This window comes from Salmo salar, chromosome 14, assembly GCF_965601325.2.
Source record: "Salmo salar chromosome 14, fSalSal1, whole genome shotgun sequence".
NCBI classification, from domain to species: Eukaryota; Metazoa; Chordata; class Actinopteri; order Salmoniformes; family Salmonidae; genus Salmo; species Salmo salar.
The window spans coordinates 47,036,168-47,050,886 of NC_138304.1; the positions used below are offsets into that span (position 1 = coordinate 47,036,168).

The 14,719-nt window shown below is 42.5% G+C and overlaps 1 protein-coding gene across 1 annotated transcript; it reads right to left on the minus strand.

Annotated features, from left to right (window-relative positions):
- Positions 1-418: 418 nt before the first annotated feature.
- Positions 419-14,337, minus strand: LOC106569629 (lipoprotein lipase). Its single transcript, XM_014141182.3, has 10 exons — positions 14,091-14,337; positions 13,131-13,306; positions 10,037-10,216; positions 8,088-8,199; positions 5,595-5,828; positions 3,487-3,729; positions 3,158-3,278; positions 2,699-2,872; positions 1,875-1,985; positions 419-1,576 (listed from the first exon to the last, which is right to left on the minus strand). The coding sequence occupies exons 1-10, from the start codon at positions 14,179-14,181 to the stop codon at positions 1,468-1,470; spliced, it is 1,551 nt and encodes a 516-aa protein (XP_013996657.1). The 5' UTR covers positions 14,182-14,337; the 3' UTR covers positions 419-1,467.
- Positions 14,338-14,719: the final 382 nt, after the last annotated feature.

Below are 14,719 nucleotides of genomic sequence, written 5' to 3' on the forward strand. Positions count from 1 at the left end.
TTCTGATTAAACTGTTACCATTACTCAGTATTGTAGTTCTGATTAAACTGTTACCATTATTCAGTATTGTAGTGCTGATTAAACTGTTACCATTACTCAGTATTGTAGTTCTGATTAAACTGTTACCATTATTCAGTATTGTAGTTCTGATTAAACTGTTACCATTATTCAGTATTGTAGTTCTGATTAATCCATTACCATTATTCAGTATTGTAGTGCTGATTAAACTATTACCATTATTCAGTACTATATAGAGTCAGCTATTCCACTGGGTAAAGTATTCCTGAGGTGGAAAGCATGTGGAATGTGAATGTGATGCCGATGAGCATTTGAGATGAAGAAATGCAGTCACCCACTCCCAAAATGTTTCCAAATGCAATGTACAGTAACTGACTCAAGAACTAGACCAGAAACTCAATCAAATCCAAGCTATGGTGTTTATTGGGATCAAAACATTTAAATATAGGCTTTAAAAGCAGACTTACCACAGGAAACAAACCATTATATACAATCTAAATGATAAGTGATATACTGTACAACCAATATTGTCTACATACTACACTGCCCATCCAAATCAGCTAGGAAACTTTTATTTTTACTACCATGTGTAGCTGGGTGAACTGCTGAATGTATACAGTAGGGGTGCGTCTTAAAGGGCACCCTATTCCCTATATAGTGCACTACTTTTGACCAGGGCCCATAGTGCACTATATGGGGAATAGGGTGCCATTTGGGGTACATACTAGATTTCCTTCAATACGGTGGCCTGGGTTATTGACAGCCTGTAAAGGGTCCTGTGCTGATCGGTATTACCGTCAGGTGACTTGGATTTCACAGCGTTGTAACACAATTGGCACACAAAAAAAACCGTGGTTACAATACTGATGTAAATATATTGCTTGCATCCTAAACGTTGATCCCTTTAATTAAAAAACTGTAACAGCTAAAAGGTTGACAAAGTCAATTATAATAATAAAAAATAATATAATATATATAAAGGATACATGTGTGATAAATAACAATTCAGTAAGATATATTTGAATTAAAGAAACGTCACATATTTAAATACGCAATGAAAGGAACAAAGAAATCACACTATCATGAAATCCATCATCACGTTTTCAGAGCTGACTGTTATGAAGGAGAACATACCAAACCGAGTTTGACTTCTTGATTGGAATGTTAAACCATATATATATTATTATAAAAACATATACTGTTTTTACACTATTATGAAATCCTGACTTGAGATTTGAGTCACAATCTCAAACACTTCTACAGATCTTCGGCTGAAATCCTGACTTGAGATTTGAGAACGTAACTGAAATCCTTGATGCAGATCATGACCCGGGTACATAGGTGGCCACCGTATGGGGAAAAGGGTGTCATTCGCCCATACATACACTTAACCAGAGGGTATACTCTTCTACTAACCAGCTACTACAATAATATCTACAGTATATGACCTCAATGCTCTGGTGATGGGGGTAACGATGACGATGATGGCGATGTGTCTGTGGCAGCGCCGTTCAGGCCTTGTTTGAAGAAGCTGCCCTGCATCTTCAGTCTGTGGTTTCTGCAAACAGACACAAACATAGTGTTGGCAAAGGAAGCATGTCATTGGGTGGGCTGTAACTGGTCATGTCATATCTCTTTTCCTGGTCCCGTTAGTCACATGGTCAGGAAGAACTCCCTAACTATACTGAAACCAACCAATGGAAATAAGATACTTCTTTGTGTTATCCTATAATATTTTATGTTATACTAGATTATTTATTATGAGTGAATTGCCATTACATTGGTTTGTGGCTGTATATTTTTTTATCTTGTGTAATAAATTAAATCAACCAAGTCAGTGTCACTGAGTCTCTCACCTCTCATGCGTCCTGCTGTTCTGATCCTCTTTAGACTTGGTGAAGGTCACAGGGTCACCTCCTTGGACCAGGTGAGCAAACTTCCCGTCACTTTCTGCTCTGAAAATCACCCTGCAGGAGAAGCAAGTCACAATCACCATCATACACACATACACTTAAAATCACTCCATTCATCTCAACTCAAGAAAATCAGCGTGGATTGTTGACTAGAGTAGAGTTCAGTACAGCAGAGTACAGTATAGTAGGGTAGAGTAAAGTAAAGTATAGCAGAGTACAATAGAGTAGAGCAGGGTAGAATAGGGTAGAGTAGAGTAGAGCAGAGTACAGTAGAGTAGGGTAGAATAGGGGAGAGTAGAGTAGAGTAAAGTATAGCAGAGTACATGACAGTAGAGTACAGTAGAGTACAGTACAGTAGAGTACAGTAGATTAGAGTAGAGTACAGTAGAGTACAGTAGAGTACAGTACAGTAGAGTATAATAAAGTACAGTCGAGTACAGTAGAGTACAGTACAGTAGAGTAGAATAAAGTATAGCAGAGTACAGTACAGTACAGTAGAGTAGAGTACAGTAAAGTAGAGTACAGTAGAGTACAGTAGAGTACAGTTCAGTAGAGTAGCGTAGAGTACAGTATAGCAGAGTAGAGTAGAGCGGAGTAGAGTCAAATAAACTTTTCAGCCCACTCTACTCTACTGTACTCTACTCTACTCTACTGTATTCTACTGTACTCTACTAGAGTTAAGTCAATCAAGTAGGTCCCTAAGGTAAATTCATATACAAGAGATAGATATGTTAGACTGCAGTAGACAGATAAAAGTAGATGCTGACTTGGACTGGGTCTCTCCCGTTTTGACTCTAATCCTGCGGACCATGAACTCGTTTGAGTTGAAGAAAGAGAAGTATGAGTCACTGTCCCACTGCAGCGTGACTCTCAGCAGCTCTCCCAGGTCTACGTCAGTGGTCAGTAGGAAGGACACAGTAGTGTTGGTGGTCACGTTGGACCTGGGTTGGGGGGTTAGCATAGTTAGGTAAACGCATACAAAATAAAACAAACAGAACTTTTAACGGGGTGCTGGGCCAGAAATAAATATTTGTTTTGCTCTATCATAAATCAGTAGTGCATGGGAATTACGCACAACTTCACTGTACCATTTCAATAGACAATGCAAAGTAACGCTGAAGTAACCTAATGTAAATCGATTGTAAACTAAACAGAAAATGAACAGCAAAAAATACATAACCCAGTACTAAATTGTAAGAAGTTGAATGTTTAGCAGAGTTGCTTACAGAATGAGTTGGACGGCCTCCTTCTCTCCGTGGGTTCCATAAAGAGACACGATGAAGGGCTGCTCGTTCAGACTCAGGTTCTGCTGGTTGAATACATGGAACTTTATCTGGTAGTGGAAGACTGAGGGTGGAGAACAGAACAGATTGTTTACACATCATAAACAAGAAGAAGAAGAAGAAGAAGAAGGAGAAAGAGGAGGAGAATAAGAAGGAGGAGAACCTAGATACTACAATACGGAACTTTGACGAGCTTTCTCAGTTTGATCCGCGTTGTTTAGGAACACACCGCCCAGCTATCAATCAGCTGTCTAACAGATTAACCAACCCACCTTTGAAGGGCATACTGGCGCCGGTCTTCAGGTACATCTTGGCGCTCCTGGTGGTGCGTATCTTGTTGACACCAAAGCCCATGTTGTTGCAGCGGTTCTTACGGCAACTGAGACATAGGCCCCTGTCGAAAGCGTCTTTGGAGTTGCAGCGGTAGGCCATGCTTTGCTGCTGTTTGTTCACCAGCGAGTCGATGAACAGGTGCACAGAGCGCTCATGGGCGCACTTCAGGATCTGATCCAAGTCTGGTTCAATAAAATAACAAAATAAATGCAGGGTATGGCACAGGAGAGGAATAGTTATGAGTGATGTGTGTTGGACATTATGTTCACCTTCAGAACACCAATGCAGAGCGAGTGTCCTCTTACTACTAAACGCCACACTGTACTGTTGAACTATAAACTAAAGAACATCAGCGTTACCCAATCCATTCCTCTCGGACTCCCGGCTGTTTTGAACATTCTGTTCTGTTCCAGCATTAGTATGTTTCATTCAACACGTAAAGCCTTGATGATGAGTTGGATAGAATCAGATGTTGTAATGCTGAAATACAACGTAAATGTGCAACAGGCACGTATGAAGGTCAATGAAAAACAGATTGGGAAACAATGATGTTGTCTTGTGTGTGTTTTTTTTGTCCTACACTTGTGTAATGATAAAACAAACAAAATCACTACAGTGTGAATCCAGGGTTGGTCGAGGAAGAGGCTACTTAGATACCAGGTAGAGAAATCCAATAATTATATATGGAATTCTATGACTGTAGATATAGTTCTATCAAACTATAGTGTAAATGTTTGTGGGATTTGGAGTTAAGCCTGGGTCTACTTACTGTTGATGCCTAGTTCTACAGAGCCTTACGGTGGAGGTGTCATAATACCCATAAAACCTAGCGGTCAAACAGGGAAATGGTTCCAATCGTTTTTCCTCCATTTATTTTTCCCATAGGGAATTTTAGAAACACTTAAAATAAGGGCTGTGTTTCATGTAGGCTTACCCTGGCGTGACGTTTTGATAAATCTTTCTCGGACAAGGTGACTTTTATCAATATATTTGGCTCTATTTACTCTCAGATTCAAAATTGCTAATTATCATCAAAGTAGACATCATGCCAGACTACAAATCCCTGCCAGTTCCTGCACGTCATCTCTAGCTGACACCTTTGCTAAACAAGTATTGTGTCAATTTAAAACTTGCACAAGACAGTTCACAGAATTGTAAATGTAATTGTAAATTCATTACTGCATTTAGCTAACATTAGATAGTTAATCCAGAGAGTCTTACCTTTGCCTTGATTCAGCAGTCTCATCCTGATCATCATGGCATTTCTAGTTTTTTATGATAGCCACATTAGCAGCCAATTAGCATTTCATTTTGGAGGTAAATACAAGCAAATGATAAAAGTCACCTTGTCCTAGAGAGACTTACACGGTTATCAAAATGTCACGCCCTATTGGAAAAATCCCTTATGGGAAAAATGAATGGTGGAGAAATGATTGAAACCATTTCCTTGTTTGACCGTACTCTGCTGCCCTATATACATAGACATGGGATCACTGGCCACTTTAATAATGGAACACTAGTCATTTTAATCATGTTTACATACTGCTTTACTCATTTTATGTACATGTATATGCTGTATTCTATTCTACTGTATTTTAGTCAATGCCAATTCCGACATTGCTCGTCCTAATATTTATATATTTCTTAATTCCATTCTTTAACTTTTAGATTTGTGTATTGTTGTGTATTGTTAGATATTACTGCACTGTTGGAGCTAGGAACACAAGCATTTTGCTACACCCGCAATAACATCTACTAAATATGTGTATGAGGCCAACCTTTTTTATGTTGATGTGATTTGATATTTTATGGGTATTATGACTCATACTGTGGTACTCTATTAAACTACAGTGTGAGGGTTTGTGGGAGTTGGAGTTGGAGTTAAGCCTGTGTCTATTCACTGTAGATGCCTAGTTCTATTGAACTACAGTGTGAGGGTTTGTGGGAGTTGGAGTTAAGCCTGTGTCTTTTCACTGTAGATCCCTAGTTCTATTGAACTACAGTGCGAGGGTTTGTGGGAGTTGGAGTGAAGCCTGGGTCTACTCACTGTGGAGGCCAAAGCTTCTCATCATGTCTACGGTGTACCGGAAGGAGCAGCCTGGCTGTGCGGTTCCTCCGTTGGGGTAGATGTCCACGTGGCCCACGGGTCTCTGAATACCGATACTGAGATCTGGAGACCCCCTGGTGTTGGTGTGGAGGACGTCCACAAATGTTGCATCGTCAGGAGACAGGCGGTTTCGGTGCTCAGCGTATTCGAAGCGAGGCCCAGCCGGATCCATGCCTGACAGAGAGAGCAGGACAGGGAGAGGGACATTAGAGAACTAGTATCTTACAGTAACTTTCAGTGGTAGAACTTCTATAATCTGCTCTGTTGTTAATAGTTACTAACTACTGCATATATTCAGAACACTGTCAGCCTGCTGTTGTGGTGTCAGCCTGCTGTTGTGGTGTCAGCTTGCTGTTGTGGTGTCAGCCTGCTGTTGTGGTGTCAGTCTGCTGTTGTGGTGTCAGCCTGCGCTGTTGTGGTGTCAGCCTGCTGTTGTGGTGTCAGCCTGCGCTGTTGTGGTGTCAGCCTGCGCTGTTGTGGTGTCAGCCTGCACTGTTGTGGTGTCAGCCTGCTGTTGTGGTGTCAGCCTGCTGTTGTGGTGTCAGCCTGCTGTTGTGGTGTCAACCTGCTGTTGTGGTGTCAACCTGCTGTTGTGGTGTCAGCCTGCTGTTGTGGTGTCAGCCTGCCATGATGTATTAGAACACATGGTTCAAGGTACAAGCCTTTTGAGTCTTATACAGCAGTCTTTTGGGGTGTTATAAATAGTCATTTCAGGGGTTATAAATATTCATTTCAGGGGGTTATAAATAGTAATTTCAGGGGGTTATAAATAGTAATTTCAGGGGGTATAAATAGTCCTTTTGGGTGTTATAAATAGTCATTTCAGGGGTTATAAATAGTCATTTCAGGGGGTTATAAATAGTCATTTCAGGGGGTTATAAATAGTCATTTCAGGGGGTATAAATAGTCCTTTTGGGTGTTATAAATAGTCATTTCAGGGGTTATAAATAGTCATTTCAGGGGGTTATAAATAGTCATTTCAGGGGTTATAAATAGTCATTTCAGGGGTTATAAATAGTCATTTCAGGGGGTTATAAATAGTCATTTCTGGGGGTATAAATAGTCCTTTTGGGTGTTATAAATAGTCATTTCAGGGGTTATAAATAGTCATTTCTGGGGGTTATAAATAGTCATTTCAGGGGGTTATAAATAGTCATTTCAGGGGGTATAAATAGTCCTTTTGGGTGTTATAAATAGTCATTTCAGGGGTTATAAATAGTCATTTCAGGGGGTATAAATAGTCCTTTTGGGTGTTATAAATAGTCATTTCAGGGGTTATAAATAGTAATTTCAGGGGGTTATAAATAGTCATTTCAGGGGGTTATAAATAGTAGTTTCAGGGGGGTTATAAATAGTCATTTCAGGGGTTATAAATAGTCATTTCAGGGGGTATAAATAGTCCTTTTGGGTGTTATAAATAGTCATTTCAGGGGTTATAAATAGTCATTTCAGGGGGTTATAATAGTCATTTCAGGGGGTTATAAATAGTCATTTCAGGGGTTATAAATAGTCATTTCAGGGGGTTATAAATAGTCCTTTTGGGTGTTATAAATAGTCTCACTCACTCTAAATAGAAGACGGGAGGGGCAATGAGTTGGGTGTTTACTTAAGCAGTGATTGGCTGACCAAAGTGGAGTGACTGCAAATTGATAGGCAACAACCATTATAACTGCTATAGGGGTGCAACGTAAATACCAAAAATAATTAAGGGCACACGTGTATATCTTAGGTTTGGAACAGAGCCTAATGACACAGCAGTGATTAGGTTGATTGACAGATGGACAGACACCATACGAGGGCTGGGTCCTACCCAGAGCCATATACTTCTCTGTTATATATCTTTTTTTGGTCATACCCACCAGTGATATTACTCTGTTATCTGGCTCTGGTCTGGTCCTACCCACCAGTGATATTACTCTGTTATCTGGCTCTGGTCTGGTCCTACCCACCAGTGATATTACTCTGTTATCTGGCTCTGGTCTGGTCCTACCCACCAGTGATATTACTCTGTTATCTGGCTCTGGTCTGGTCATACCCACCAGTGATATTACTCTGTTATCTGGCTCTGGTCTGGTCCTACCCACCAGTGATATTACTCTGTTATCTGGCTCTGGTCTGGTCCTACCCACCAGTGATATTACTCTGTTATCTGGCTCTGGTCTGGTCCTACCCACCAGTGATATTACTCTGTTATCTGGCTCTGGTCTGGTCATACCCACCAGTGATATTACTCTGTTATCTGGCTCTGGTCTGGTCATACCCACCAGTGATATTACTCTGTTATCTGGCTCTGGTCTGGTCCTACCCACCAGCGGGTCCCTGAGTAGCAGAGTTGAGGTGGATTGAGAGATGGTTATATGTCTCTATTGGTCCTACAGAAACCTGCTCCTACAGGCACCATACGAGGGATGAGAGCATCTAAGTCCTACCCACCAGTGATCCTGTTGACCTTGTTGTTGGTCAGGTTTCCAGCTACGCCAGCCACATGTGCTCCCAGGCTGTAGCCCAGCAGGTGGATGTTCTTCAGGTCATACTTCAGATCCACCTGAAGGGAGGTATCATTTACTTCTAACAGATGATTGGTGCATTTCAGATCCACATAAATAACTGCACAGTAAGAGAACAGATGGATTATGGTTCTGGAATTATCAGAGTGGTAGAACAGTTGACTATCACATCAAACTGCATCGATCTCCATTGCTAATTCTCTCTCTCTCGCTCTCTCGTCAACCCCCCCTCTCTCTCTCACCCCCTCTCTCTCTCTCGTCACCCCCCCCCCTCTCTCTCTCACCCCCTCTCTCTCTCGTCACCCCCCCCCTCTCTCTCTCACCCTCTCCCTCTCTCTCTCACCCCCGCTCTCGTTCTCTCTCTCTCCCGCTTTCTTTCTCTCTCTCTCACCCCCCCTCTCTCTCTCTCACCCTCTCTCTCTCTCGTCACCCCCCCTCTCTCTCTCACCCCCTCTCTCTCTCGCCACCCCCCCCCCTCTCTCACCCCCTCTCTCTCGTCACCCCCCCCCTCTCTCTCTCACCCCCTCTTTCGTTCTCTCTCTCTCCCGCTTTCTTTCTCTCTCTCCTTGCTTATGCAAATATACAGATCAGGCAAATAAAGCAATTTGAGGAAGGAAAAATCTTAATGTATCACCCTGTTACATGATAACTTTCCTGCAATACAAGAAATGTAGAACATGTAGTGCACTTGAGGTTCGAAAAGGATTCTGAAGATTGTAATTTCTACATAGAAATTTCAGATTATATTTTCCCTTATGAAAAAAGTATCAACCCCTACAAAAATGTCGATTCATAATAATTCACATTTCCTGTTGATGCAGGATTATGTTCCTGCTGTAGCAAACTGGCTCAAATTAAGATCCAACATCTATATATAAATCCAGGGGTGAAAGTACGGCAGATACGGCAAAATAAATAGTGGGGGTACGCCGTACCTGTAAAACATGAGCCTATCACAACAGGTGGTATGGCCTACTCTCCAAAATGCGATGTGGTTCGACGAGAACACTGCAATTTTGCTAAGGCAGATATGAATGGCCGACACCGAGACACGCGCGGAAAGCAGTGGACACATAAATTCTGGTTTAATTGTCACGGCTATCAAAAGGAGTGGACCAAAGTGCAGCGTGGTTGTAGTTCCACATTTTATTAAATCCGTGAAAACTATGCAGTACATCAAATAACTGAAATCTACAAAATAACAAACCGTGACGCAGAGGAGAAGCAAACACTACTCACAAATAATCACCCACAAAAACAGGTGGGACAAACATCAGCTTAAATATAACCTCCAATTAGAGACAACGATGACCAGCTGCCTCTAATTGGAGATCATACCAAACAAAACCAACATAGAAATAAAAAAAACTAGAACTTAAACATAGAAATAGAAAACAGAAAAACACCCCCTGTCACGCCCTGACCTACTCTACTATAGAAAATGACATCCTACTAGGGTCAGGACGTGACATTAATGACAATCGCCAAATGCCATTACACTTTTTTTTTGCCATTTGTGTGAAAGATGTCTCTTTCCATTCACCTCTGTTTGGTGGCTGGAAATACGTTACGCGTGGATGAACGGCCGCGGGTAGCCTAGTAAAGGAGCCTTTTGATGTGATTGGTTGACAATTAGATGAAAACATCACGATTGGTTGTGTTACCACAAAAAGGTAATACATTTTAAAAGTTAAATTACAAATCTTCAGACTAGTGCCACAGTGATCCTATTGAATTAATAGGGATTCTATATGGATTTCCATGATTAAGTGGTACCGTTACGGGAAGAAATGACATCTACTTTCTCCCTTGTATAAATCCAATACATTATCATTACAGTAGTGTACCAAAACGGAATCATGATCAAACCCTCACCTCCAGCCAGTTGATGAGCCTGGCCACATCCTCTCCAACCAGCTTGGTGTTGGCAGCAGAGTTGGGGTAGTGGTGCTGGGCCCGGTCCAGCCAGTCCACCACTATAACGTTGGCATTGGGCACACGCTCAAACAGGGCCGCTACCAGCTTGTGGATCCAGCTCTCAAACAGACCTGCCACCTAGAACACAAGGCAGGATGATACAAGTGTATTAGGGATGACTTACAGGACCGTTAGGGCAAACCTCAAAGACACACTATTCCCTATGTAGTACACTACTAACCAGACCCTATGTAGGGCACTACTAACCAGACCCTATGTGGCAGCGCTACTAACCAGACCCTATGTAGTACACTACTAACCAGACCCTATGTAGGGCACTACTAACCAGACCCTATGTAGGGCACTACTAACCAGACCCTATGTAGGGCACTACTAACCAGACCCTATGTAGGGCACTACTAACCAGACCCTATGTAGGGCACTACTAACCAGACCCTATGTAGGACACTACTAACCAGACCCTATGTAGGGCACTACTAACCAGACCCTATGTAGGGCACTACTAACCAGACCCTATGTAGGGCACTACTAAACAGACCCTATGTAGGGCACTACTAAACAGACCCTATGTAGGGCACTACTAACCAGACCCTATGTAGGGCACTACTAAACAGACCCTATGTAGTGCACTACTAACCAGACCCTATGTAGTGCACTACTAACCAGACCCTATGTGGCAGCGCTACTAACCAGACCCTATGTAGGGCAGTACTAACCAGACCCTATGTAGGGCAGTACTAACCAGACCCTATGTAGGGCACTACTAACCAGACCCTATGTAGGGAACTACTAACCAGACCCTATGTAGGGCAGTACTAACCAGACCCTATGTAGGGTACTACTAACCAGACCCTATGTAGGGCACTACTAACCAGACCCTATGTGGTAGCGCTACTAACCAGACCCTATGTAGTGCACTACTAACCAGACCCTATGTAGTGCACTACTAACCAGACCCTATGTGGTAGCGCTACTAACCAGACCCTATGTAGTGCAATACTAACCAGACCCTATGTAGTGCACTACTAACCAGACCCTATGTAGGGCACTACTAACCAGACCCTATGTGGTAGCGCTACTAACCAGACCCTATGTGGTAGCGCTACTAACCAGACCCTATGTAGTGCAGTACTAACCAGACCCTATGTTGTGCAATACTAACCAAACCCTATGTAGGGCAGTACTAACCAGACCCTATGTAGGGCAGTACTAACCAGACCCTATGTGGTAGCGCTACTAACCAGACCCTATGTAGTGCAATACTAACCAGACCCTATGTAGGGCAGTACTAACCAGACCCTATGTAGGGCACTACTAACCAGACCCTATGTGGTAGCGCTACTAACCAGACCCTATGTGGTAGCGCTACTAACCAGACCCTATGTGGTAGCGCTACTAACCAGACCCTATGTGGTAGCGCTACTAACCAGACCCTATGTGGTAGCGCTACTAACCAGACCCTATGTAGTAGCGCTACTAACCAGACCCTATGTGGTAGCGCTACTAACCAGACCCTATGTAGTAGCGCTACTAACCAGACCCTATGTGGCAGCACTACATTAGGGTTACTGTTTAGGTAGACCTGAACCTGGTGATGTCATTGCTGTGGTGTAGGCCCATGTTGATGTAGGACATCTGTGATGTCTGTTGGTGGTATGTTGATGTGAAGTTGAGGTGTGTGGTATTGTCCTCTGTGGCATATTGCTATGGAGTTGGTATGTCCTTCCTACCTAGTATTATCTCTTCCGTGTGCCCAAAGTAATGGCCCCTCTGGGATAAACAAATGATATGTGTTAAATGTCATTGACAGAGCCTGAGGGATTCCCATTAAGTAAAGCACATGTAACAGCATGTAACAGCATGTAGCAGCATGTAGCAGCATGTAACAGCATGTAACAGCATGTAGCAGCATGTAACAGCAATTAACAGCATGTAACATCATGTAACAGCATGTAACATCATGTAACAGCATGTAACAGCATGTAACAGCATGTAGCAGCATGTAGCAGCATGTAACAGCATGTAACAGCATGTAACAGCATGTAGCAGCATGTAACAGCATGTAACAGCATGTAACAGCATGTAGCAGCATGTAACAGCAATTAACAGCATGTAACATCATGTAACAGCATGTAACATCATGTAACAGCATGTAGCAGCATGTAACAGCATGTAGCAGCATGTAGCAGCATGTAACAGCATGTAACAGCATGTAACAGCCAGCAGTGGGAGCAGTAAGAGAGACACTGAATGGGGGAAGACTTTACTATTGTGGCTTCACAAACAGATCTCGGACCAGGCTACACTCCTGTTATCCAGCTGATCTGGGACCAGGCTACATTCCTGTTATCCAGCTGATCTGGGACCAGGCTACATTCCTGTTATCCAGCTGATCTGGGACCAGGCTACATTCCTGTTATCCAGCTGATCTGGGACCAGGCTACATTCCTGTTATTCAGGTGACCTGGGACCAGGCTACATTCCTGTTATTCAGCTGATCTGGGACCAGGCTACATTCCCGTTATCCAGCTGATCTGGGACCAGGCTACATTCCTGTTATTCATGTGACCTGGGACCAGGCTACATTCCTGTTATTCAGGTGACCTGGGACCAGGCTACATTCCTGTTATTCAGGTGACCTGGGACCAGGCAACATTCCTGTTATCCAGCAGATCTGAGACCAGGCTACATTCCTGTTATTCAGGTGACCTGGGACCAGGCTACATTCCTGTTATTCAGCTGATCTGGGACCAGGCTACATTCCTGTTATCCAGCAGATCTGAGACCAGGCTACATTCCTGTTATTCAGGTGACCTGGGACCAGGCTACATTCCTGTTATTCAGGTGACCTGGGACCAGGCTACATTCCTGTTATTCAGCTGATCTGGGACCAGGCTACATTCCTGTTATCCAGCAGATCTGAGACCAGGCTACATTCCTGTTATCCAGGTGACCTGGGACCAGGCTACATTCCTGTTATCCAGCTGATCTGGGACCAGGCTACATTCCTGTTATCCAGGTAGCTACTTACCGACCAGCCATGTATGATGGCGAACGTAGGTAAGCTGATTTTGAAGCCACACTGTGTGACTGTATCCTTTTTGCCTGGCACCAGGTAACACAGATCCTCCTCTGGCTCCTCAACTGAACGCACTGAGAACTTGGTCTCTATGTCAGTGTAGTCCAGTATCCAGTCTTTACCATTGCCTGGAGGGACAGAGGGAGAGATTAAAGACATGATCCCCACTTTGTATCAAGTGTTTCTAAAACATTTAAGTACATGGCAATTAATGACCTATTATGCTGGCAGATACAGTAACAGTATAGGCACAGATGTTTATAGACACCGGTGTTCAAAGGCACCGGTGCATAATGCATATTCTCATGGGTTCAAAAGCACAAAATGGTCCTTAGGGCTGTAGAGGTTCAACCAGAGAGAACTAGTCATTCCTCTCTCAGATTGCAAAATTATAAAATCATCCCAAACCTCATCATTTACAATATTTAGTTAAAGTTTAAAAACATAATCTGATACATATTTAAATATTAATATGCATACATAAAAATATGGTTATAAAGTACATGTACATATGAATGTGTCATGATTTTGTGAAATCTCTTCTAGCCCATATGTTCAGGTGATCTGGGACCAGGGTACACTCCTCGTATCCTAATAAAACACCAACAGGTTAGGGGAGTTTTGTTCCTCCGAATAATGAACTGTCTGTCTGTCAGAGCTCAAAACATGTTCATGGAAACTGCCTTCATGGAAACTGCCTTCATGGAAACTGCCTCAGCCAAATGCCAACTTTCCAATTCCCATGGCACAAATGTTCCAATTGTTAAAGAACTCACCGCACCTTTTATCATCAGCATGTAGCCTATTATAATCTGCTTACAAAACATAAATGTATTACATTTTTTACATAACGTTTGTATTCAGAGTAATGCATGAATTAATTTGAGAGAATAAAAGAATCGTCCGACTTACTGAGAGCAGGAGTTTCAGTGTTGAAGAGAGACTCACATGACGACTTGATACAAATCCCAATTATGATCAACCAGGTGATTTCTTTTCCCATAGTACAGTTGATTCAATTTAATGAAAGAACTTTCCAAATGAAAAAGAAAATTGTTTGTCACTTTAATCCGCTGGAATGTATTTTACCGCTTGTAAAAGTCTATTTTTGTAAAGTTGTCCAACTACGTAATATGATATTCACTTGAACTTGAAGGTTTCAAATGGTGTATTTATATCGGCTCCGTAGACGCATGTAAATCCAACCCTATTTCTATTGGTCTAAAACATGGGCAAGGCGTGGACAACCTTCCCAAATGGGACAATGTCAACAAATCACGTGTCTGCTTCAGGGCTACTGTTCTTTCCCGAGTACTTACCTGGTATGGTACACTGACTGTGTATAAAAATACACACACACACGCACACACACACACACACACACACACACACACACACACACACACACACACAGTAGGCATGCATACACTATATATACAAAAGTATGGTAACTCTCATTCAAATTAGCAGATTCGGCTATTTCAGGCACACCCATTGCTGATAGGTGTATAAAATAGAGCACACAGCCATGCAATCTCCAT